Source organism: Oryctolagus cuniculus, chromosome 8 (genome assembly GCF_051225735.1).
Source record: "Oryctolagus cuniculus isolate XC-2025 breed Fujian yellow rabbit chromosome 8, ASM5122573v1, whole genome shotgun sequence".
Classification (NCBI taxonomy): domain Eukaryota; kingdom Metazoa; phylum Chordata; class Mammalia; order Lagomorpha; family Leporidae; genus Oryctolagus; species Oryctolagus cuniculus.
The window spans coordinates 46,325,237-46,350,237 of NC_142874.1; the positions used below are offsets into that span (position 1 = coordinate 46,325,237).

The 25,001-nt window shown below is 43.8% G+C and overlaps 1 protein-coding gene across 7 annotated transcripts in view; it reads right to left on the reverse strand.

Moving 5' to 3' along the window:
• The window catches only part of ARHGAP10 (Rho GTPase activating protein 10), a 346,158-nt gene that overhangs the window by 157,981 nt on the left and 163,176 nt on the right, over positions 1-25,001 (reverse strand). For all 7 annotated transcript variants that reach the window (XM_070047463.2, XM_070047465.2, XM_070047462.2 and 4 more), the window contains 3 exons: positions 24,167-24,261; positions 3,178-3,259; positions 495-540 (listed from right to left, as the gene is read on the reverse strand). In XM_070047463.2, coding sequence (XP_069903564.1) covers positions 495-540; positions 3,178-3,259; positions 24,167-24,261 — 223 coding nt within the window. The remainder of the gene's footprint in view (positions 1-494; positions 541-3,177; positions 3,260-24,166; positions 24,262-25,001) is intronic.

Here is a 25,001-nt window from a genome sequence, read left to right on the forward strand (position 1 = left end):
TTTTCCCTCAAAGACAGACCGTGTGCATATGAAGATCCTTGAGAGCTGCTATCTGTTGCTATTTTCCAAGTCACAGTGACAGCCAGCATTCTGAGACTATGTGGGGAAAGAATACGAGGGACAGGGAACAAAGACCTGAGTCCAGGGGTGCATGCGACTCTGCCACCAGGCCAACTGGACGCTGGGTGCCTGAAACTCTTAGGTGATTATTTACGGCTTTAAAAAGATACAAAAAGTGAATTGTAGAGAACGTGTCTAGGTTTTTGCAGAGCAAGACTCAGAGAAGCTCAGAAATGGGAAAGCTCGGTGAGGGCTGTAGCAGCCCCGGGAACTCCGAGGCAGTCCCCAGGGGCTAAGACAGAACACAGGCAACGGAGGACCAGCGCAGAGCAGGTGCCAACCAAGTCCCCAGGAACAGCAGCACGTTAGTGATCGGCAAAAGCTAACGCGTGGAAAAGAGAAAGGAACGCTCGTTTTTATAAATTTGTACTTACTTCCTTCCGGTCTTGGGACGATGGCTCTATTAAAACTATGGAACAGCTAGTGAAAGAGAAAAGGAAGAGTATTTTTAACAAATCAGTGAAAATGATTCAAGTAGGCACAATGAGGACCACGTAAAAAATACATTTTTATGAATCTGACATTGGATCATGGTCCCTGAGAGACATACTTGGTCTTGGTCCTTGCTTTCTGGGCACAGGATGCCTGCATCCTTGGATTTTACGAGTCACTGAAGTCCTTTCTGGTCACATGTGAGTTAACACCATGAGTAGTCTTAGCACAGGATCCCGAGACAGGCTCAGAGCAAGGCTGAGCATCAGAAGGATCAAGTGATTGGAGGGCTGGCACTTCCAGTCCCACCTTCGCACCTCTCTGGGGGTGAGCTGGAGACAGCTCCAGAAAATCTGAAGCAATGAAATCTGATGAGCTTCTAGGTTGGTGCACACATGGGGCAGCTGGGAAGATGGCACTCCCACAAAGGGAAGCTGTGTGTGCCCACCCAACCCTCGTGCCACACGCTACCCCATGTGGCTCTTCCATCTGGCTGTTCCTGAGTTGGCTCCTCCATGATACATCAAGACATGCAAGCGAGATGTTTCCCCTGAGTTCTGCAAGCCTTTCTCACAAATTACTGAACCTACAGGGGAAGCCTGTGGGCATCCCCAGTAGTGGACAGCAGCCTTGTGCTCAGCAATTCAAACAGGGACAGCCCTGGGGGCCTGGGCCCTTCAGCTGTGGGGTCTGATGCTAACTCCAGGCAACCCCTGTCAGAGCTGGACTGAACAAACTGTAGGACACCCAACTGGCATAAGAGACTTGGACGCAAGAGAACACCCACACATCTGGTGTCAGAAGCAAGCGTGCAAAGAAACAGTGCAAGGTTCTCTCTGCTCTTGCGCAGTATCAGGAGTTCTGATGCAAACATAGGCAGCATGGAGCACATCTGAGAGGCTCTTCACTCTCCCAGAGGTACGTCCAACCAGCAAAAGTAACACGCAGGGGCCATGGTCGCTACAGAGTGTCCTGAGAGTTTACGGGAAGTAGAAATGTCCAACCTTCCAGCTACAGAGGACAAAGACACTGCTGCCTGCTCACCAGAAAGATGAAGCCCATTTTTTCCACAGCCAGTCCTAACATCTGGTATTTGCTTAAGACAGTGATAGCTGTCTCTGCCCATGCTTTAAACAGCTACCTCTCAAACAGCCCAGGGATCGCTTTGAGCAGCCTCTAGGAATTCCAGCTGCTCGCCCAGCATCTGCAAGGCACACAGCACCTGTGAAAAAGCAACACTCTAACTGTCCCCAAATAAACTGTGCAGCCCTGCCTCTGTGGGCGTGTCTGAGTTCAGTATTTGGCTCTTACTCTAATGGAGAAGTGACTCAATCACATGATCTTTTCAGCTATGCAAACTCACTTTCCAAAGTGCTTCTTGAAACTCTGGGGACACACCTCCCAGTTTAAGCACACTGCCTTCACTAAAAAGGATCAGGATAATCCACTTCACATCTCAGTAAGCACATACACTGTAAGGACTCGTAACTCCCAGCTAGAAATTTTAAGGACAAACCAGGAATAAACGGAAATAAAACTATGTCATCTAAATACAGCTCAATTACAGTAATGCGACTCAGAAATCTGATCACTGCTTTATTTGTGAGGATGATTTACTCCCCCTGCACAGCATCTGTTTTTCAAAAGCATTCATGTGAGTTTTCACCTGTCAAATGCCAAATCAAGACACTGCACACAGTGGGGACTCAGTTCACTGTCCCCATGTCCTAGAGTCCCACAGGGTTTTCTCTGTTAGCACCAGCTAAGTCCATCTTTTGCCCACTTCATAAGCTCCATTGGGAAACCGCTCTCCTCTTGCTGCATGTGATTCCAATCCCACTTCTCCCACCATGCTCTTTCTGTTTCTTTCACCCCTACTAAAATGGCTAATTCCTTCCAGAGACGCTCACCTGGCACCTGCCCTGCTAGTTTATTTTGAGTCATAATACTTTAAGCAGAGTTTATTTAAATTCGTTCTGTGGTAGTTTCTATAATTATCCTCACTAAATCCCCAATTGAATACATGAGCTATCAAATTCTCAACTCCCAAACACCACAAGTCTACCAAAATGAAATTAATGTTTGAATCAAGTGGCAAACAGAATGAACCCAGTGTATCCCGATGCGTATCACTATCTTTACTTCATTATTCAAACCAATCTGATACAGAGGCCCATTCACTGAGGCTACATCACCCTGCATATTGGAAACCATTAGACTAAACCATAAATCATTAAATCAAGCAAAATAATTACAGCAGCTACTTGTGACACTGCCTCATCTCCACTGAGATGAACACACTGCCAGCATTTACTGCGCTCCTCACCCAAAGTACCATTAGGGAGGAAAGAAGAAACTGAGAACTCGGATGCCTTCCTCAAGGAAAGCAAATCGGAGCAGCAGAGTCGAGAGAAATCAGAAATAAAAACTAATGATACACCCATCTGACGTGTGCGGCTGCTACCCCAAGCCAAATTACAAGAATGCTGAATGCTTCCACGAGGAATTCCAATACCAGCTGCAGCAGGGAGCTTTTCTCAAATACTATCAAGCACAAATACCAAGAATGAACACAAGGCGACTCTGAAGGACTTGAAATAAAGCTCAGCCACTGGTTATTCTTACAGCTTCTTTTCCACCCAGAGCTTCCAACCACTGCTTCCTCTCCTCTTCTGAAAACGCCTGCATGGTCAGCGCAACGCCAGGCCTGAAAGACACCAGGAATGCATCAGGTTACCCACTGCCACCTACAACAAGAGCTGCTCTCCTGTTTCCTCAAGTTGTAATGAGATGATACAGTCGTTACTGTGTTTCATTCTTAACTGTGGTAAAATACAAGTAACATAAAATTAACAACTTAACCATATTTAAAGGTATTGTTCACTAGCATTAAATGTATTTACATTGTCATGCAACCATCACCACCAACCATATCAAGAACATCTTTCTCATCTTGCAAAAACGAAGCTCTGCACCCATGCAACACTAACTCCCCATCCTCCCTCTCCCCAGCCCCTGGAAACCAGCATTCTACTTCCCGTGTTTATGAAGTACACTAACCCTGGTATTATATGGAAGTAGAATCAGACAGGACTGCTCTCTTTTTGACTGGCTTATTTCACTCTGCACAGTTTATTCAAAGTTCATCCATGTTGCAGCAATGGGTGAGAATCTCCTTCCTTTTGAAGCTGGAATAATATTCCATTACACGTACATACCACATTTTGAGTATCCATTCATACATCCAGAACGCCTGAGTTGCTTCCACCTTTTGGCTATGATGAATAATGCTGCTATGAGCATGACATACGAGTACCTATTCAAGACCTTGCTTTCATCCTTCTGAGTTTATGCCCAGAAGTGGAACTGCTGGGATGTGTGCCAGATGTGCATGGATATTCAGATGCGAAATAAGCCCAAGACAAGCTGCTCCCCCATCATGTGTCATTAGGAAAATGCAAATTAAAACTAGACACTACCACATCCCATCAGAATGGCCAAAATCCAAAACACTTATGACACTCAACGTAGATGAGGAAGTAGAGCAACAACAACTCAGTCACTGTTGCTGGCAGTACAAACTGCCAGATACTTCGGGGGACAGTTGGGTGGTCTCTTACAAAAGCAAACATACTCTTACCATACAACTCTGCAATCACAAAAACTAAATGAGCAGAAAGTCTATCAACAAATGGTGCCAGAACCACAGGATATCTGGGAGCAGCACTGTGGCACAGCAGGTTAGGCTGCCACCTTCGACAACAGCATCCACATGAATACCAGCTCTTATCCCAGCTGCTCCACTTCCCACTTCTGATCCAGCTGTCTGCTAAGGCGACTGAGAAAGCAGCAGATGGCCCAAGTGCTTGGGTCCCTGCCACCCATGTCGGAGATCTGGGTGGAGTTCCAGACTCCTAGCGGCAGCCTAGCTCAATCCTAGCCTTTGGGCCATTTGGGGAGTAAAGCAGCAAATGGACAATAGTACTTGCTCGCTCATTCTCTCTCTCTCTCCCTCTCTCCCTCTATCCCTCCCTCCCTGTCTATAACTGTCCCTTTTAAATAAAAAAATCTTAAAAAAAGAAAAAGAGGCTATACAAATGAGAACAAAATAAACCTCAACCCAACTACCTGATATCATACAAAAACTCTTCATAAATTATACACTAATTACAAAGCTGTCACAGAAAAACATGGTAAATTTCTTTATAACCCTATGGTAGATAAAGATTTCTTAGAGCAATATGCTGTACCAATAAAATTTGTAAATTGATAAATTCAACATCCATACTAAAATGTTCATCTCATCAAAGGATACTGTTATGAAAACTGACACTCAGATTTCACTGTTGAAGATGCAGAATAGAGAGGGAGCTTACTGCTCTAGTCTAGGGGAAGATAGTTTTAAAAACGTGGAGAGACTGCAATCTCAGGGAAGAATTGGGGAGAACACTCCAGAGGAAACTCCACGCAAATTAGAGGGACACTGTGGACCTACGTGGAGGATGCGGATGTGCACAGCTCGGGACCCCAGCAGCCAAGAGCCTCAGCCCCAGCTTTAGAGTGAGATGAGATCAGACTGCAGCAGCCCAAGCCTCTGGCGATAAAGCTGAGCAAAGAGTCAGGCATGGGCCTGACTTGGAGCCCTGTGGGAGACAGTGTACCTGCCAATCTATAGGGGGAAAAAAAGAGGGCACGTTTCTCTCTCCCTGACCACCTGGTACCAGCACCCTGTAACCAGCCAAGAGAGCAGGCACCATTTTGGATGTAAGTAACAGCTGCACCAGTTTGTGGCTGTTTGCCCAGCAACCAGCCAAGAGGAGATGCCTGAATCTGGCTGGGAGAATTGACAGGGAGCTGGAAGCTCTTTATTGCGGATGCCTTGTATGCCAGGACTGTGAAAACATTGTGGCTGTGTGGGAGGGCGCAGAGGGTGGCTGGGTCTTTGAGCAGTCTCTGTGGGGGGCTCCACATGCTCAGGGCTCCCTGAGTCCCTGGTGAGGGTCATTGTAGCAGGATCTGTGTTCACACCAAGAACTGCATGGATCCTTTGCACAGTTCTTGTGAGAGCACCCAGGCACTGGTCTCGGCACCCAGGCACTGGTCTCCTGGGAGGAGAGGAGGTGAGCGTGAGAATATTCCAACAGAGCAGAACCTACTCTCTGATTAGAGATTTACCATGCCCAACGTGGCCATCACCCCGGACACTCCCCTCACCCTGGAGCACTGACCAGAGCTCCCTGACCACACCCAGCACACACTTTTGGGTATTCACTGAAAGAGCAGACATTCCACTAAGCCACAGACACACAGTCCAAAGACAAAAGCCATCACAGGGCCCCTCTCCCCCCCCCCAAAAAAAAAACCAGTATTACCACAAATGCCTAATAATAAATGGAACAACTGAAGAAAGAAGAATAAAGAAGGCAACATGACATGTCCAAAAGAACACAATATTTAAATACTAGAATGAGAGGATGAAGAGACTGATAAAATGCCAGAAATGAAATTCAAAAAATTGATCATAGGATTACTTAGAAGTAATCAGAAGCAGATTCATGAACTAAAGAAGTACACACATTACATGAATGACATTTTTTCCCAAGAAATTGGGATTCTAAAGAGAAATCAAAACATAATATTGGAAATGAATAATTCCACAGAATAAAAATACATAAATATAAAAAATTATATAATCAGACCAAAAAAATAGAATAAATTAGAAAACTAAAAAACAATGTCAGAGATTCACAGGATATTAACAAATGACTGAACATAAGGGTCCTAGGAGTTCCTGAAGGCATGGAAAGAGAATCGATTAGAAGGCCTTTTTAGTGAAATAATTACAGCAAACTTCCCTAGTTTGGAGGAAAAAAAAGGTCATCAAAGTACAGGAAGCACACAGAACTCCTGACAGACATGATTAGAAAAGAGCTTCACCACGACACATTGTAGTCAAACTCTCCACAGTAAAACAAAGAAAAGATTCTAATATATAAATGAGAGAAATGCCAGGTTACTTTCAGAGGATCTCCAATTAGACTCACAGCTGACTTCTCATCAGAAACCTTACAGGCTTGTAGAATGGTGATATATATTCCAAAACTTAAGAGAAAAAAGCTGTGAACCCAGAATACTGTACCCTGCAAAGCTCTCATTTATGAATGAAGGTGAAACAAAGACCTTCCATAACTAACAGAAATTAAAAGAATTGTCACCACTCATCAAGAGTTACCAAAGATGCTTAAAGATGCGCTACACACAGAAACACTATCATCACTATGAAAGAAGCCGAAGGCAGAAAATCTCCCAGTAGAAGTACAAAGGAAATCCAAAATAAACAATAGGAACATTTATGGGAAAATAGCAGGGCAACATTGTTACTTATCAATAGTCACCTTGAATGTAAATGGTCTCAACTCTCTAGTTATAAGACACAGACTGCCTGAATGAATTAAAAAACAAAATCCATCTATTTGCTGCCTTCAGAAACACCTCTCACCAACAAAGATACATGTCGACTGAAAGTGAAAGGATAGAAACAGATATTCCATGTTAACAGAAACCAAAAAAAGAGCTGGGGTAGCCATCCTAATATGAGACAAAATAGACTTTAACACAAAAACTATTTAAAGAGATGAAGGAGGACACTATGTAATGATTAAGGATCAGGTCAAAAGGAAGATGTGACTATTGTAAATGTATATGCACCTATAACAGGTCACCTGGCTATTTAAAAGAAATGTCAATGGATCTAAAGAGAGACAAAGACTCCAATACAAAAGTAATGGGAGGCTTCAATACTCCACTTTCAGCAATGGACAGATCAACCTGACAGATAATCAGAAAAGAAATATCAGTTAATCAACACTACAGACTAAATAGACCTAATAGATATCATCAGAACTCTTTGCCCTACATTTTGAAGAATACACATTTTTCTCACCAGTGCATGGAACTTTCTCTAGGATAGACCACAAGCTAGGCCATAAAGCAAGTCTCAGCAAATTCAAAAACATCGAAGTCATACCATGCATCGTCTCTGATTACAATGGAATGAAGCTAGAAATCAACAATTCAGGAATCCATAGAGGAGCCAGCACTATGGCATAGTGAGTACAAGCTGCTGCCTGTGGCACCAGGATCCTATATGGGCACTGTTTCGAATCCCAGTTGCTCCACTTCTGATCCAGCTCTCTACTATGGCCTGGGAAAGTAGTGGAAGATGGCCCAAAAGAAGCTCCTGGCTCCTGGCTTCAGATTGGCACAGCTCTGGCCATTGCAGCCAATTGAGGAGTGAACCATCGGATAGAAGACCTCTCTCTCTCTGCCTCTCCTTCTCTCCTTTGTAACTCTGTCAAATAAATAAATCTTTTTAAAAAATAAAAATTAAAAAAATAATCTATAGAACATATGCAAACACATAGAGACTGAACAACATGCTCCTGAATGAACAGTGAGTCATTGAAGAAACGAAAAGAGATAAACAAATTTTTAGAAACAAATGAAGATGACAGTATAACATATCAAAATTTATGGTATATAGCAAAGGCAGTTTTAAGAGGAAAGTTTATAGCAATTGGTGCCTATTGGAGCAATTGGAGATCTGGAAGAGCTAAAGCAATCTTATACAACAAAAACAAAGTCTGAGGCATCACAATACCAGATTTCAAGATATACACACAGGGCAATTATAATCAAAACAGCCTGGTATTGGTACAAAAACATATGGTTAGACCAATAGAACAGAATCCAAATGCCAGAAATCAACCCATGCATCTACAACAAACTTATCTTTGACAAAGGTACAAAAGTTAATCTCTGGAGCAGTCTCTTTAACAAATGGTGCTGGGAAAATTGGATCTTATATGCATAAGTATGAAGCTAGACCCCTACCTTACACCTCACACAAAAATCTACTCAAAACAGATTAAAGGCCTGAATCTATAACCTGATACCATCAAATAGAGAACACTGGGGAAACCCTGCAAGACATTAGCATAGGCAAAGAGTTCTTGGAAAAGACTTCAGAGAAACAGGCAATCAAAGCCAAAATCAGCAAATGGGATTACATCAAATTGAGAATCTTCTATACTGCAGAAGAAACACTCAGCAAAGTGAAGAGGCAGCTGACAGAATAGGAGTGATTGTTTACAAACTATGCAACTGAAAAAGAATTAACAACCACAATATATAAAGAGATCAAGAAACTCAACAAGAGCAAAACAACCCAGTTAAGAAATAGGCAAAGGACTTAAACAGGCATTTTTAAAAAGAGGAAATCCAAGTGGCCAACAGACACATGAAAAAATGTTCAGTATCACTAATTGTCAGGGAAATACAAATCAAAACCACCATATACAGAAATCAACAAGCAACAAATGCTGGGGATGATGTCAGGGAAAAATACACCCTAATCTCCTGTAGGTGGGAATCTAAATTGGTTCAGCCACTGTGGAATACTGGACCATCCTGGAGAAACCTCAGAAATACGAATATAGACCTACCATATGACCCAGCCACCCCACTTCTGTGAATTTACCCAAGAGAAATGAAATCAGCATATATAAACATATACCTCCATGTTTATTGCAGCTCAATTCACAATAGCTAAGACATGGAATCGGGCCAGTAAAGCAGGTAAAGCCACTGCCTGCAGTGCCAACATATGGGCACTGGTTCAAGTCCCGGCTGCTCCACTTCTGATCCAGCTCTCTGCTATGGCCTGGGAAAGCAGTAGAAGATGGCTCAACTCCTTGGGCCCCTGCACCCATGTGGGAGACCCGGAAGAAGCGCCTTGCTTCAGAGTGGCACAACTCCGGACATTGCAGCCAGTTGGGGAGTGAACCAGTGGATGGAAGACTTCCCCCTCCATCCCCTGCCTCTACCTCTCCTTCTGTGTGTAACTCTGACATCTAAATAAATAAATAAATCTTAAAAAAAAAAAGATATGGAATCAACCCAAATGCCTGTAAAGTGAAGACTGGATAAAGAAATTATGGGATATGTACACCATGGAATACTACACAGCAGTAAAATTATTTTTTTAAAAAATGAAGTCCTGTCATTTGCAACAAAATGCATACAACTGAAAAACATCATACTTAGTGAAATACACAAGTCCCAAAGGAAAAATACCATATGTTCTCCCTGATCTATGATAACTAATAGAGCACCTAAAAGGGAATCTATAGAAGTTAAATTAACACTTCAGGATGCAATGAGTTTGAACAGCCCTGTCTCAACTGTTGAGGAACATTTTTTTCTTCATACAACTTGCTGAACTCCTTACTTAATATAGTTAATCATATGTGTTTAAAGTTAATTGATAGATCTTAATAAAAAATAAGAATCGGAATAGGAGAGGGTGGAGGATGAGAGGTGGAAGTGTGGGTGGAAGGGCAGGTATGGTGGAAAGAATCACTATATTCCTAAAGTTGTATTTATGAAATGCATAAAGTTTATATTCCTTAAATAAAAGGTTTCTAGGGGAATAAAAAGAAAATTAGTAGGCAAGCCACAAGTTGGAGAATGTATTTACAATTAATATAGCTAGTGAAAGGTCTGTATCCAGAATATACAAAGAATTCCCATAATTCAATAACAAACAGAATTTTTTTTAAATGTGCAAAGGACTTCACTACACACTTCACAACAGAAGAAATACAAATGGCCAATAATTCATGAATGACTAAAAGGATAAAGATTAACATGATCAAACTTGGATAAGAAAAAAGAGCTGCAACCCACACTGTGGCATAGTGGGTTAAGCCACTGCCTATAGCATCGGCATTCCATATGGGTGCTAGTTTGAGTCCCAGCTCCTAGCTAATGTTCCTGGGAAGGCAGCAGAGGATGGCCCAACAGCTTAGTCCCTTGCTCCCACGTGGGAGACCCAGAAGAAGCTCCTGTCCTTGACGTGGCCCAGATCTGGCTGTTGTAGGCCATCTGGGAAGTGAACCAATGGATGAAAGACCTTTCTCTCCCTCTCCACCTCTGCTTTCCAAGGAAGGAAGGAAGGAAGGGAAAGAAGGAAGGAAAGGGAAAAAGGGAGGGAAGGAGAGGGGAGGGGAGGGAAGAAAGGAAGAAGGAAGGAAGGGAGGGAGGGCGGAGGGGCGGGCAACTGAACTCTCACACAATGCTAGTCAGAGTACAATTACTTCAGAATATTCAATTTCCTAAAAAATATCAAACATAACATAAACCAAGCAATCCCCCTTTAAGGTATTTACCCAAGACAAATAATAATGTGTGTCTACAAAAATCTCTGTACAAAATTTTTCACTTTGGCTTTATTCACAGAAGCTAAAAATGTACCTGTAGACCACCCTCCAATGCCCTTCAGTACACATTGTAAAAATAGGGAATCCTGGCCGGCGCCGCAGCTCACTAGGCTAATCCTCCGCCTGCGGCGCCGGCACACCAGGTTCTAGTCCCAGTCGGGGTGCCGGATTCTGTCCCAGTTGCCCCTCTTCCAGGCCAGCTCTCTGCTGTGGTCAGGAAAGTGCAGTGGAGGATGGCCCAAGTGCTTGGGCCCTGCACCCCATGGGAGACCAGGATAAGTACCTGGCTCCTGCCCTCGGATCAGCATGGTGCACCGGCCGCAGCGGCCATTGGAGGGTGAACCAATGGCAAAAGGAAGACCTTTCTCTCTGTCTCTCTCTATCTCACTGTCCACTCTGCCTGTCAAAAAAAAAAAAAAAAAAAAAAATAGGGAATCCTAGAAAGTTGATCTCACTGAAGATGAGAACAGAATGGTTGATACCAGAGGCTGAGGATCGCAGGGGAAAGGGAAGAGTGAAGAAACTTGGATCAATGGGTACTAAGTTGATGGGAGAAGAAGCTTTGATGTTCTACTGCATGGTAGGGTGAAAACAGATAATGATAAAGATTTTGAAAGGTTCCAGCTCACCGTACCCTATAAATTTGCACCCTTTTTATGTGTCACTAATAAAGTAATACTTAATACATACATACTCGGGCTTCATTTAACTGTGGGAACCAATATCAATGTGACTTTCAATGCATCATTATCAATAGTGTCATCTTTAGGGTAAAATCTTATGGTTCATAAAAATCACAGAAATCCTTATACAAAAAATACTGTTTCTAATTCTACCCAACTCATATTCTACCAATTCCAATTAAATTATGTAACAAATAACTTCCTATCCTATTCTCTCTCCACTGGAATCTTATTAGAAGTCTTGAACAACTCGCTGTCCCCAAAGGAATAAAGTCACAAGGCCCCCTTTTGTGCCAGCTTTCCTTCATGACCTACACTATAACCAAATTAAGCTAGTTATATTTTTTCATTGAAATAAGCATGTGTATTTACATGAACTAAAACAAAACAATTCTACTGAATGCAAATCCTAAAATGTATTGGAGTCTATCTTACCAAACAGTTTACACAGAACTTCTCAACAGTGGCACCACCGACATTTTGTACCAGGCGCATAGCTGTGGGTCAGCCTGGGCAAGGCAGAATGTTAAGCAGCACATGCAGCTGCCTACTACCCATTAGATGGCAGCAGCAACTATCCCTCCTCCTCTAGCCCACACCCCCACACGACACCCCCACAGGACAATCTATTGCCAAATGTTCCTGGGTAGCACAATCACCCACAGGTGAGATCCAATCGAAAGGATTATCTCAACACACTTTCTCAAAGCTTCCTGCAATTCCTTTTTGCTCTTGGTTTCCTTTCCCTTCAGTTTCAAGGGTGCTATCTCTATAGGAGTCACCACTTTCTCTAGCAAGTTTTCCCGGCCAGCCCCGCCCCTCGATGCTTCTCCACTCCCATGGCAACCTTAGACCTCTGAACTGCCTGTTCTTTAAGACCAGACCTCTTCACGTCTGACTTACTCTTGCAACCTCAACCTCAGTCAACAATTGTTTAGGTGCCTAGAAGAAATGCACCATCAAATATTTACAAACATTACTACAGCTAAAGTGTTGGGTGAATATTGTTACTCAGTCTAACTTCATGGGCATCTTCAAGCAACTCGCTCTCACTCTCTTGCCATGAGAAATAGTACAGTACTACACACATGTGAAGGTACTTCAAAAGGCTCATAAGGAAAATGTAATTAAAAGATAGGCTGGGAGATAGGCTTTTGACCTAGAGGTTCAGACACCCATCCTACAAGTGAGTGCCTAGGTTCCAGTCCCACTTCCGCTACCAATCCCAGCTTCCCACTAGCACATAGCCTGGGAGGCAGCAGTGATGCAGCCCCCACCACCTGCATGGGGGCCCTGGATCAAAGTCCAAGTTTCTGGCTTCAAAGCCCCAGCAGTTTCAGACATCTGGTGAGTGAACCAGCAGATAGGAGCACACACACAAGCTTTTTTTTTTTTTTTTCTTTCTCTCTCTCTCCTCCTCCCTCTCTTTCAAATTAAAAAGAAAAGAAAAAGAAATGTTGGGAGTTCGTGTTGAGCCTAGCAGTTAAGAGTGCCCAGCTTCAATCCCCAGACCCTGACCCAAGCCTCCCACTAATGCAGACCCAGGAAGCAGCAGTGATGGCTCAAGCAAGTAGGAGAAGAGGATTGCGCTCCTAGCTCCCAGCTCTAGCCCAGCCTGGACAGTTGCAAGCATTTGAGGAGTGAACCAACAGACAGAAGATATTTCTCCATCTCCCTCCCACTTGTTCTCACTCTTGTTCTCTTTGCTTCTCAAATAAGCATTTATCTTGATGCAAAAAAAAAAAAAAAAGGATTTTTTTTGAAATCTGTGCACAGTGGGTTTTTAAAATGAATTTGAACTTTTTTTTTCATTATATGCATTTTTCATAAATGTTTTGGGGACTCCTAGTAGGGACTCAAGTTCCTAATGTGAAAGCACCCTCAGTGCTTGGTGCTGCAGAAACCGACACACAGGTGCTTTCCATCTCCAATCATCCCACCATGAAAATATAAACGGACGAGTTATAAAAGAAAGAAGCATCTTGCCATCAAGTGACATACCAGAAGTAGGCAAAAATCAAACTAAATATAAATTTTGAAATGTCAGATTAATGAAAGCAAAATGCATTTTCTTTAAGCAGTGCCTGAATGTGATGTGTGGGAGAACTTCACAGAATGGTAATTATTTATCAAGCAATCGTGGGGAGGGGGGGTCACAGCACAATGTGGCATGTGGCAAGCATGCCAATGAAGCAAAAAGCAGGTTATGTAACAAAGCTGTTGGAGCAGGGAGGGGGGCATTTCATCTTCCGGGAAGAAAAAAAGCTACATCTCGGACAGACTACAGCTGGCCCTACAGAAAACAAGTAGACAAACTCCTAGTTCTTCAACCAAACACAAGTGACAAGAGCATTTTATAGTTGCTGGTTTTTGAAATGTAGCTGGCGTGAAGTAGAAGGGAATGTTTATAGTCATTTAAGACCTTATTTTAGTTCCAGTATTTATTTGTACAGTGTTTCCTTTGTTAAAGGTTTACTGTGATATAAATCACACCATAAAATTTACCCACTTAAGGCCCACATTTCAACAACTGTTAGGATAGTCACAGGTTTGTATAACCATCACCAAAATCAATTTCAGAACATTTCTGTCACCCCTGGGGGGGGGGGGGGAGGGCTTGTAGCTAATTTGGAGTCATTGCCCATTTCCCTCCAAACCTTGACAACCACTAATTTACTCTAAGTATATTTGCCTCTTTTTGGACATTTCATAAATACAGAATCACATAAGAAGTTCAACATGCTCTTTGAAGACCAGCTCCTTTCACTTAACACAATATTCCCAAAGTCCGTGCACATTGTAGCATGGACTAGTTCTTCCTTGTTATTGCTAAGTCATTCATTGCACAGACATTTTATTTATCCACTCACCAGCTGATAGGTTGTTGTTACTTTGGGGTTATTATGAGTATCACCTGCAAGAACTCTCGTGTTCACATTTTTGTGAAGACATGTGTTCACTACTCTTGAACATATACCTAAGAACAGAACTTCTAAGTCATATTTCAACTCTAAGTTTAACTTTCTAAGAACTATTAAAGCACTTTCCAAAGCAACTGTATGTAACATTTTAAATCCCCACCCTGGGTGTATGAAGGTTCCAATTTTACACATCCTCACCAACACTTATTATTGTCTGATTTTTCATCTGTGCATTTTTACTATGGTTTTGATTTGCATTTCCCTAATGCATAATAATATGAGGCATCTTTTCAGGAGTTTACTAACCACATGTTGACATTCTCTGCAGAGATATTCTTTGCTTATTTTTAAAATTTTGTCTTTTATTATTGAGTTATAAAAGTGCTTTATATATTCTAGAAACATGCCCCTTATCAGATAACACAATTTAAAAGCATTCTCTCCCATTGCATGGGTCTCATTTTCAGAATTTGCATGGTGTTCTTCACACATGTTCTTAGATACTGACTCTCTGCTAGGGCAATAAAGTTAAAGGAACCTTTCATTGAACTGATGGAGGGAAAAAAGCACCCATCTGCTTAACCACTGATAAAGCCATCATGGCTGGTTGGCCTCTCCCTCCCATCAGCCTTCTCCACTTTGTTCTCACTGACAGAGTCCCCCAGGACTAGAAGGGCACATGGATGTCTGAATACCAAAGATTGCAATTTTCCAATTTCAGGACTCAAAAGTCTCTCTTGTGACCAGGTGTGGGGAGCAACTGAGACTAGGCTAAGTTACTGGAATTAAGACTTATTCTATGCATCTGCTCTCCCACAATATGGCGCTGGGAAAGTGGCAGGGGGTACCGCCCCTCCACGGAGGTGGAGGGGTCAGCAGCCAACCCGGGAAGGACCAGCAGCAAACCCAGGAAGGGCCGAGCAGACAAAAGAACAGCGCAGGATCTAGTGTCATTCCTCCGCGAATGGGCGAGCGACATAATGGTGCCATGACTCGGATATGAAACCTAGGAGGGATAATGGTGCCGTGACTCGGATATGAAACCTAGGAGGGAAGAAGCGAGAAGAAGCGGGAAAATACCGGAGAGAGAGACTAGGGAAGAGCCTGGGGAAAAGCCGGATGGAAAAAGTGCCGGAAGAAGTTAGGATTGAAAGCAAAAGTGAAAGCTAGAAGAAACATAGACTCGGATATGGACTACGGGGAGAAACTAGGAGAAATCTAAGGTTGAAAGCGAAAGTGAAAGCTAGAAGAAACAGACTGGGATACAGACTGTGGGGAGAAGCCAGGAGAAGAGAGAAATATTGTTGGAAGAAAGTTAGGAAATATATCGGGTAGAGAAAAATACAAGTTAGGGAAAGTGAAGCCACGGGGGCAGGCCGAAGCGGAGACGTAAGCTAGGTTGGAATTCGTCAAGTTAGCCCGGGGAGCAAAAGGCAAAAAAACTATACCGGAAGCGGAGACATAAACTAGGTTGGGATCCGTCAGATTAGCCCGGGGAGCAAAAAGACGGGAAGCCAAACCAAAAAGCGGAGACATAAGCTAGGTTGGAATTCGTCAGGTTAGCCCGGGGAACTTAGACTGAAAACTAAACCAGTAGCGGAAACGTGAGCTAGGCCGTGATTCGCGGAAGCCACTGCGCGCAGAGGGAGCACGCGGGGCACGAGCGGAGAGAGCGCAGGGGGAGCGAGTAGATAGGAGAGCGCGGGGCTGGCGCGGAGGCCGTGGTGAAGGCGTGTGCGTGCAAAGCCGGGAAGCCGCGCAGATAAGAGAAGCGCGGGCTGAAGCCGCACAGAGCCGGGAAGCCGCCACGGGGCGAGGCGCCGAGAAGCCGCCTTGGGGTGGGCACCAGGAAGCCGTGGGGATAAGAGAAACAGAAGTATAGAAGTAAAATGAGAAATAGGAATTCTGGCAGATAGAAGTAAAGTAAGAGAAATAGGAATGCCTGGAGATAGAGAAATAGAGAAAAATAAGGCCTCCCCACAACATGGCAATGAGAGGGCTTGGATTCGGTCTGCCTGATTAGTAAGGCGGTAAGCACCTGCAGGCAGAGTATGCGCCGCAGGTCACCAAAGATAGGCACGAATCAACATCAATAAGTCTCCCCACAATACGGCAATGAGAAGGCTCGGATTCGGTTTGCCTGATTGGTAGGGCTTGTAAGCACCTGTGGGCAGGCAGAGCAGAGCGTGCGCTGCAGGGCACCGAACACAGGCACACACCAGCACCTAAAAACCTCCTCACAACATGGCGATGAGAGGACCCGGATTCGGTTTGCCCGATTGGTAGGGCTGTAAGCACCTGCAGGCAACTCTAGCAAGCAGAGCAGAGTGTGCGCCACGAGGCACCGAAGACAGGCACATATCAATGCCAAAAAATAAATAGAAAGGGGGAACTGTGGGGAGCAACTGAGACTAGACTAAGTTACTAGAATTAAGACTTATTCTATGCATCTGCTCTCCCACAATATGGCGCTGGGGAGGAGTAAACTTCTACGCAGCTGCCTCTTGCCAACTTGACTGATAAACTGCAGGAGCTGATCCTGCTACTGATTGGAGGAGAGCAGCATGCTCGGCGTGTGGGCAGCAGAGTTGGGATTGGTGGAAAAGGACTATAAAGGAGGAGAGAAACAACATGCACCAGGAACATCTGAAGGAACACAGAGGTGGAGGGGTTGGCAGCCAACCCGGGAAGGACCAGCAGCAAACCCGGGAAGGGCCGAGCAGACAAAAGAACAGCGCAGGGTCCTGTGTCGTTCCTCCGCGAATGGGGGAGCAACAACCAGGTGTAACCAGGTAACTGTACTCAGCACAGCAGTTTGTGAGCACAGGGGAGGTGTTTTATGATAAAGGGGAGCAGGCAGCTTGGACTAGAGACATCAGGGAAAGCAAGCCAGCCCAAGAGGAAGCAGGATCTAACAGAAGCACCCTATCCAGCCTTACTGGCCGCCTCTGACCTTCGCAGACATAAGAAAAAAATGAACTTGGACATTGTTTAGGCCACCTGGCTTTAACATTGTCTGTTACATGCCACCAAACACAATCTGAACTAATGCCGCAACGAAAGGCAAGCTCTCGGTTTATATCCACTCGGATCAACTGCAAGCCCAGATCCACTGTGCGACTTATTAAGGCTCACCTGCTGCCATAATACTACCTGGACTGCTCTTCCAACGAAGAGATTTAGGAAAATGGATACTTGGAAATGTGGCAAAATACATTTATATTAAACATGCGCCACCAACTGTGAAGCTGCGATATGAAGGTACCCAAGAGGAACTCTGGAACAACTCCATTAGAAATGCTCTCATAACACCCACAGACCTCAAGACGGGCTGTGTTGATTTTACTTTAAGCACAGTGGAAACACTGGAGCTCATGCTGTGGCACAGAGGAGGATGGGTGACTGACAGCTGCTTGATTGAATCTAATCCCAGTTCTGTCACTTCTGAGCGACAGCTCAATTTCATGTAATCCAGCAATAGTTTGGTGGATGTCCACCTATGTAACACATTACATCTGTATTTCAGAACCAAGTAATACTAAGGAACACTGAATTCCTACCATCATGGAATGTATAATCTAATAAACAAGAAACAAACTGCTTATAATTCCTAGTAGTCTACTTCGCCAAGATCAGGGAAATAGACAAGAGCCTATCTCATTCAAACTCTTCACTAAACAATGACTCAGACGTCCCAGAATTAGAGACCTCACAGTATAGTCATCCCTTCCCCATTATTTTTGTTCCCCAAATGGGCAGCCAACTGCAACTCATTGACAAGTTGGGGGTGGGGGAAAAGAGGGCGGCTAGCCCTCAACTCCCAAACACTACCCACTGATAAAAAACAAATGAAATAAATGTTTCCCTGTTTAGAGATGAAGAAAGAAACCCAAATCTGTAAGCATTGCTTAAAGGGGAAAAAAAAAAAAAAAAGGTAGCTTTATCCTGAAGACTCCAGTTCATGAAGAAAACATTTTCAGCAATTTTCTTCATAAATAAATGAAAGTATTTATCCAAGCTAACCCCAGAGCTTTAGGAAAAGTTAACATAGTACACATGTATTACATTTGAAAAAATTAGGTTAAATTTATGTACTTAAACAAAATGACAGATTTCATAAAGAGAATATACCTCCCAAGAATTTTTTTGGAAAATTCACAAAAACCAACCAATATCCCCTATAACTGTGCTGTCTGAAAGGCCTATCAGACATCCCAGAAGCAATACTGTGTAAGCATGTGGGTCAAAGAACCTGTAGCTCGGAGAAGACATGCAGGCAGGGATGACAAACGTTGAGAGTATGACAGAGATGACACTAAAAGTCATGAAGCAGGAAAAGATCATAAGGGAGTGCGAACAGAAAGAGTCAAGGACTGAGCTCCACAGAACGCCAACATCAGGGGATCTAGAAACAAGGAAATGGCAATGGAGCATTAAAAAAAAGAAAAGAAAAAACAGCGAGATAGGATCAAACTCAGGGAGGTGTGATGTCCTGGGACCACGTGAAGCAAGTGCATCACGGAGGAGAGAGGAACAGACCACAGCAGAGGACGCCACGGGCAAAGAACATGAGCACTGAGAACTGACTGCTGACACAGTAACATGGACATCTGGGGGATCTTCATAAAAACCGCGGCAGTCAAAGCGGCCAAAGCCAGCATGGAGAGAACTCCAAGGGGAAGAGGCAGAAAGGAATTTGAGATCCCAAGTCCAACAGCGTTTTGCAAAATGTTTGCTGTAGGAGGAAAGAAAGTGTAGACAAAACACAAGTTTGTCGCTGGTGGTGGTAGGGCTTTTTTTGTTGTTTTGTTTTGTTTTGTCTTATGGTGGATGAAACAAGAGCATTTTGTATGCTGCAGGGAGGCAAAAGTAACATCAGCAGGAAAGAGGGGTTGTTTGGAGGGTGTCCTGGAGCAGTGAGGAGAGCATGGGAAGAGGGGATGGAAACACGTGAACAGAGGGTCGGCCTCAGACAGGAACACAGCTCTCAGAGCAGCAGAGAAAAGGCAGAGTGTCTGAGCACTGAGGATGGAGGTGGGTCTGTGTGGCAGCGGAAGAGCTCCTGTTACTGCTTCTACTTTCACACCCGCAGAGGACAGGTAAAGTCATTAGGAAGCAGACCAGGATCAGAAGCCAGAAGGGAGAGGAAAATATAAAATCATTCATCAACTGAGAGAATGAACGAAGGAAACACAGACTGATTCATGGTTAGGATTAACTGCCTACTGGAGGGTCACGGTCCTGAATGTGAAGTGATCCCAGTGAGGACGGCACAGCCTCTATCTTGAGGAAGACAGAAGGCAGAACGGAAGCCAACTGCACAGCAAGTATAATCAAGAAGGCAAAGAGCAAAGGAGTTGAGGGAATTAAAAATCGAGCAACTAAAATGACTGTGCATGAGACGGGGACTAGTTATGGAGGGAAGATCGAGCACAAGGGGCCGAGAGACCACAGGCTCCACGGATCATGGGTCCTCACTGGAGAAGCTAAGAGTCCTTACTAGAAAAAAAATAGTGAGCATGGAAGGATAAAGATGGTGTCAGAAACAAAGTCTTGCAATTGAGATTACAAACGGATTGTACTTCCCTGTCATGACAAGGTCAAGGAATGAGCAGAGGAACAGCTGGGGTACGGGAAAAACCAACATGACTGAAGGAGGGGATAGCGAGGAGTTAAGAAGCGAAGGGCTAAAAGGATCGTGTAATGCAATACTCCAAAGAGCAAGAATGGCACGAAGACTAGAATTGCAGGTATCCTACCCAAGAAGCTCGAGACTGCAAAAGCAGCTCCAAAATGCAGAAAAGGGTAAGAAAAACAGAGTAGAGAGAGACACACTGATGCAGAAACCATGCGCACGGACGGGCAAAGAGAAAAGACAGCTACAGAAACGACAAGGCTTACAGAACAGCTGCTGGAATGGGGAGGACCAAGAGATCTGAGGAGAACCTCAACGGTTCAGACACAGAAGTCGAGGGATGGGCAAGTTTCATGAGGCAGAAGGGGAAAGACAAGTCCAACACTGAGGCAGCTGCCAAGCCCGGGGACCAAATTCCTGCTGGGTTTCTCCTTCCAAGGACCCGAGGCTGTCCAACCCAACATGACCAAGTATGAGTTCATCATCCACCCTCACACACACCCCATTCCTCCTACTCTCTCATCTTAGTGAAGGGCACCATGTAGTCGCTCAACTCAGAATCCCCCTCATGCTACCCTACAACATCAAGTTTCTCTCTAAAAATCTCCTTCCCACTAACCCCCTAGCTCCATTTCCACTGCTCTCACAAAGATCCACAGCCCCCATATCTTCCATGAAACTACTTACTCTTAGCCACTCTGACCACTTCCAAATCTTTGTATACTCTGCTAGAGTGAGCTTTGAAAAACACATTCATGGCCCTGCACAAAAGCCATTTAACAGATTATACTTGAAAACCTCAAGTTCAGGACCTTGCTCCCATCTCAAATCTCCTCGCCCACTCTCCCTAGGTCTTTGCTCCATGATGCTAGGTCTCTGAGGAGCTCAAGGTCATGCCCTCTCCAGTCCCTAGGCCTCCACATATGCCATTCATCCCACCTAGAATATGAGAATTCTAGCTAATTCCAGATAACTCCTGAGTTATCAATCGAGCTGTTGGGTTGTCTGCCTGCATTCCTTCAACCATGAAGACTACATTAGATACCCTGTCACAAAGTCCTACAAAGAAGTTCTGAGTCGGAATAGAAGTAAATTGGTCATTTCTGCAAGAAAAATGGAAACTGAAAGGGTAGGGACCCAGGCCCTTTCCCTGTCCTGAGTAAGGGAACTCTTTTTCTTCCTCTTTCTGATATATAAAGAGCTATAAGATCTCACCAGAAAGAAACGTCTCACGATAAAGTACTCTAAAAACCTCTAGAACGGATCACCTCTCAATTCCTCCCCAAGGGCAGATGTAGGTGCAGTGATTAAGCACTGCTCGAGACCCACATCCCCTATTACAGTGCCTGGGTTCAAGTCCCAGCTCTACTTCTGATTTGTTTCCCACTAACGCATTCTCTGGGAGGCAGCAGGTGATGGCTCAAGTACTTGAGTCCCTGCTATGCACAAGGAAGGCCCGTGGTCCACCCTCCCGGCTTCAGCCTGGCCCAGCCTGGCTGTTGTGAGCACCCAAGAATCAAACAGTAGATGGAAGATCTCTGTCTGTATCGCTTCCTTTCAAATAAATTTTTGTAATTTAATGACAAAATGCATTCTTCTACAGTTCTAAGAGTCTCCTTATGAAGTATTATCTTTTATGTATAAAAATAACTCCATGGGGCTGGTGCCGTGGCTCAATAGGCTAATCCTCCACCTTGCAGCGCCGGCACACCAGGTTCTGGTCCCGGTTGGGGCACCAGATTCTGTCCCGGTTGCCACTCTTCCAGGCCAGCTCTCTGCTGTGGCCAGGGAGTGCAGTGGAGGATGGCCCAAGTGCTTCGGCCCTGCACCCCATAGGAGACCAGGAGAAGCACCTGGCTCCTGCCTTCGGATCAGCGCCGTGCGCCAGCGGCAGTGCGCCAGCCACGGCGGCCATTGGAGGGTGAACCAACGGCAAAGGAAGACCTTTCTCTCTGTCTCTCTCTCTCACTGTCCACTCTGCCTGTCAATAAATAAATAAATAAATAATAACTCCATAGAAATCCCTCATCAATATTTGTGAGGGGCAGAAAAGGGTTACAATCATAGCAAGAAACTCATTTAATGAAAAGATCTGGCATAATCAAGGTCTCAGAGCTAATATGGGATTAGGCAGAAATAATACCAATTGCATGAAAACTATGTGGAAGTACTAGCAGCACCTTTCTTCGCAAACAAATCAAAATCAACCTCATTTACCGCATTTCTTAGTAAGCAACTGTGCTGACCCACTCCTGTCACTTATTTAGAAAACATCCTCATCAAAGACCCCAAGGCCATGGCACAATGGCCAAGAGCTTGGAATCCAGAGGCAGGAGGCAAGGGTTCAAATCTCAGCTCCATCACATACAAGCAGTAGAATGTCTCACTTCTTGATCATAAATGGAAAGGATAATCTCCACCTGATACAGGTGTGGTGAGGATTAAGGAGACAAAATGTACAATCAGTGAAAACAGACTGGTGCTTAGAAAGGACTCGATAAATGCTGCTGCAGGGGCGTGCACCTGTGTACATGCACAAGTTACATGTGCTAAACCTTTTATTTAAGGTAAACAAATTTCATGTATGTTATATATACAGGTTTAGGAACATAGTAACACCTCCCATCCACACTCCCAGGCTTTCTCCTCCTTTCTTTCATTTTCCCTCTCTTAATTTGACAATGATCTACTTTCAGGTTACTTTATCCTCATACAATAACCCTACAGCAAGTAAAGAGTTCAACAAATAGTATGAAGGAAAAGACACTGTTCCTCAATAGTAGAGACAAGGGCTGTAATCAATCATCGATTCTCAAAATGTCCATTTCACTTCTATACATTATATTTTTGGTACTCTATTAGTTACCACAGACCAGGGAAAACATATGGTATTAGTCTTTTTGGGACTGGATTATTTCACCAAGTTTCCAGTTGCATCCATTTTGTTGCAAAAGACAGGATTCCATTCCTCTTTTACAGCTGAGTAGTATTCCATAGTTATACACACAGACACACATACATACAACACAATTTCTTTATCCAGTCACTGGTTGATAGACATGCTGGACCTCTTAAAGTTTCTGAACAAATTCTTACAGGCTTGAAATGTAACCTCTTTGGTGTTGACATTCTCCATCACTTTTTCACATGCTTTGAGAAAATGATTATTTCACTCTCCCTTTCAGAGCTACATCATTTTCTCATGATGCTCGAGGGCACGCTGGTGTACCTGGCCTTCTGTTCATTCACTGGGAAGTAAAGCATGATCTTCCCTCCCACAGTACCCCATACACTCAGCCATATCGTAAGGGAAAGCAATAACAGTAATCATTTTTTATCCCTGAATTCTGATCTGGGCCTGAACTTTTTTGTTTTTGTATCTCGTAAGTTTTTACTATGCAGACATGAACAGCCTTATCTAAAATCCTCTGCTGTCAATCCAGACCTGGCTGGGAAGCACTGTGCCACGAGTGATTAAAAAGGACATGTCCTCCGAGCTCTGTGATTCTCCTTCGTGTTGCTGAAAGATGTAGAAACTGATGCCAGACAACTGCCAAGACGATGAACTTCTTTCTTCTTTTGTTTCCTCCTCTCAGACACAAAGAACTAAGCAACTGGAAATCACACAATAAGAGTACCGGGTCTTTGATTAAACAGGCAGAATTTGCCAAGGATTCTCCATGCCTTCAGTATATGCACTGAAGACTTCCACATGAAAATGAATACACTCTTATGCCTTAGCAGCTACCACTAACCCTATGTGCTTTGCCATTGCCATTCCCTTCCTCACTCTCAGTGTTCCATTTGCACAACATATCAAGCTTGGATCAACAAACACTCCAAGGTTATTCTTTTAAGTGTTCACACTGGTTAGAATGACTTCAAACTTCAGCCAAGACGAATCTATTTATCACTCCACAGCCAAACATGGCAACCAGTATGAAACATCTTAGAATGAATGCACAGCATAGAAATACAACAAAATAACATTCTTCCAAGCCATGGAAATCACAGGTGCAACCAATCTCTATTTTTACTTAAAAATCATTTCTAGAAATGACTCTTTCATGATGTCCATTCATTCCAGTAACTTACCGGTCAGCAGCTTCTATGTCAAAACAAAACCGTCTGTCAATGGAGTCGGTATGCCTCTTGGTACACTCTTTCAAAAAGAAGACCTCTCCATCACCCTGCAAATAAGCATTGCAGATGCTCTCAGAACCTACAGAGTAGGCATGTACACACCGACCCAACCTCCTTGGAGAATGGGGACTCCAAAGTTCAAGATGTTAAATACTTTCCCTTTACCCCATTCTCTTTGAAACTATTTAAAACCTAAAATCTTAACCACTTTTTGTTGTCATCTTCCTGTTCTTAAGGTTTTCAAGATCTTGCTCTGATCATAGGAATATGAAGCCAGACCTCAGAAATGCTCATTTAAAAAAAGCATATGAACAAAAGCGGCACCAGTAGCTAAAATATTTGTTATTCTCTCATCCGACTCCAAGAATGAAAATTATTTTGGCTTCCTATTGCATTATTATACAAGTTATGGCCACTATCTGGCCATCTGGGACCATCAAACTGACAATTCCATAGAGATCAGCCTACAAGTACACTGAGGGATGTAGCTCTGGGACAGGGATGGTCTAACAGCAGAAGCACCCAACTCTGTTCCCTAAGTGAATCACCTGAATTTTTCTTGACTTATTTCTGTAAATATGGTAGCATGCTACCCTGGGCCACCATCCTCTCTAAGAGCACTAAATACAGGGCAGGAGACAGAGAAAGTGCAGGAAGACAGTGCTCAGTAAAGAGAAATACAAGAAGTCTCACTACACATTTCTAGAACATTTTACATTGCCTGGAATACAAGGCTCTCCAAACAATATTAAACTAACATTCAAATATATATATTATTCAAAATACC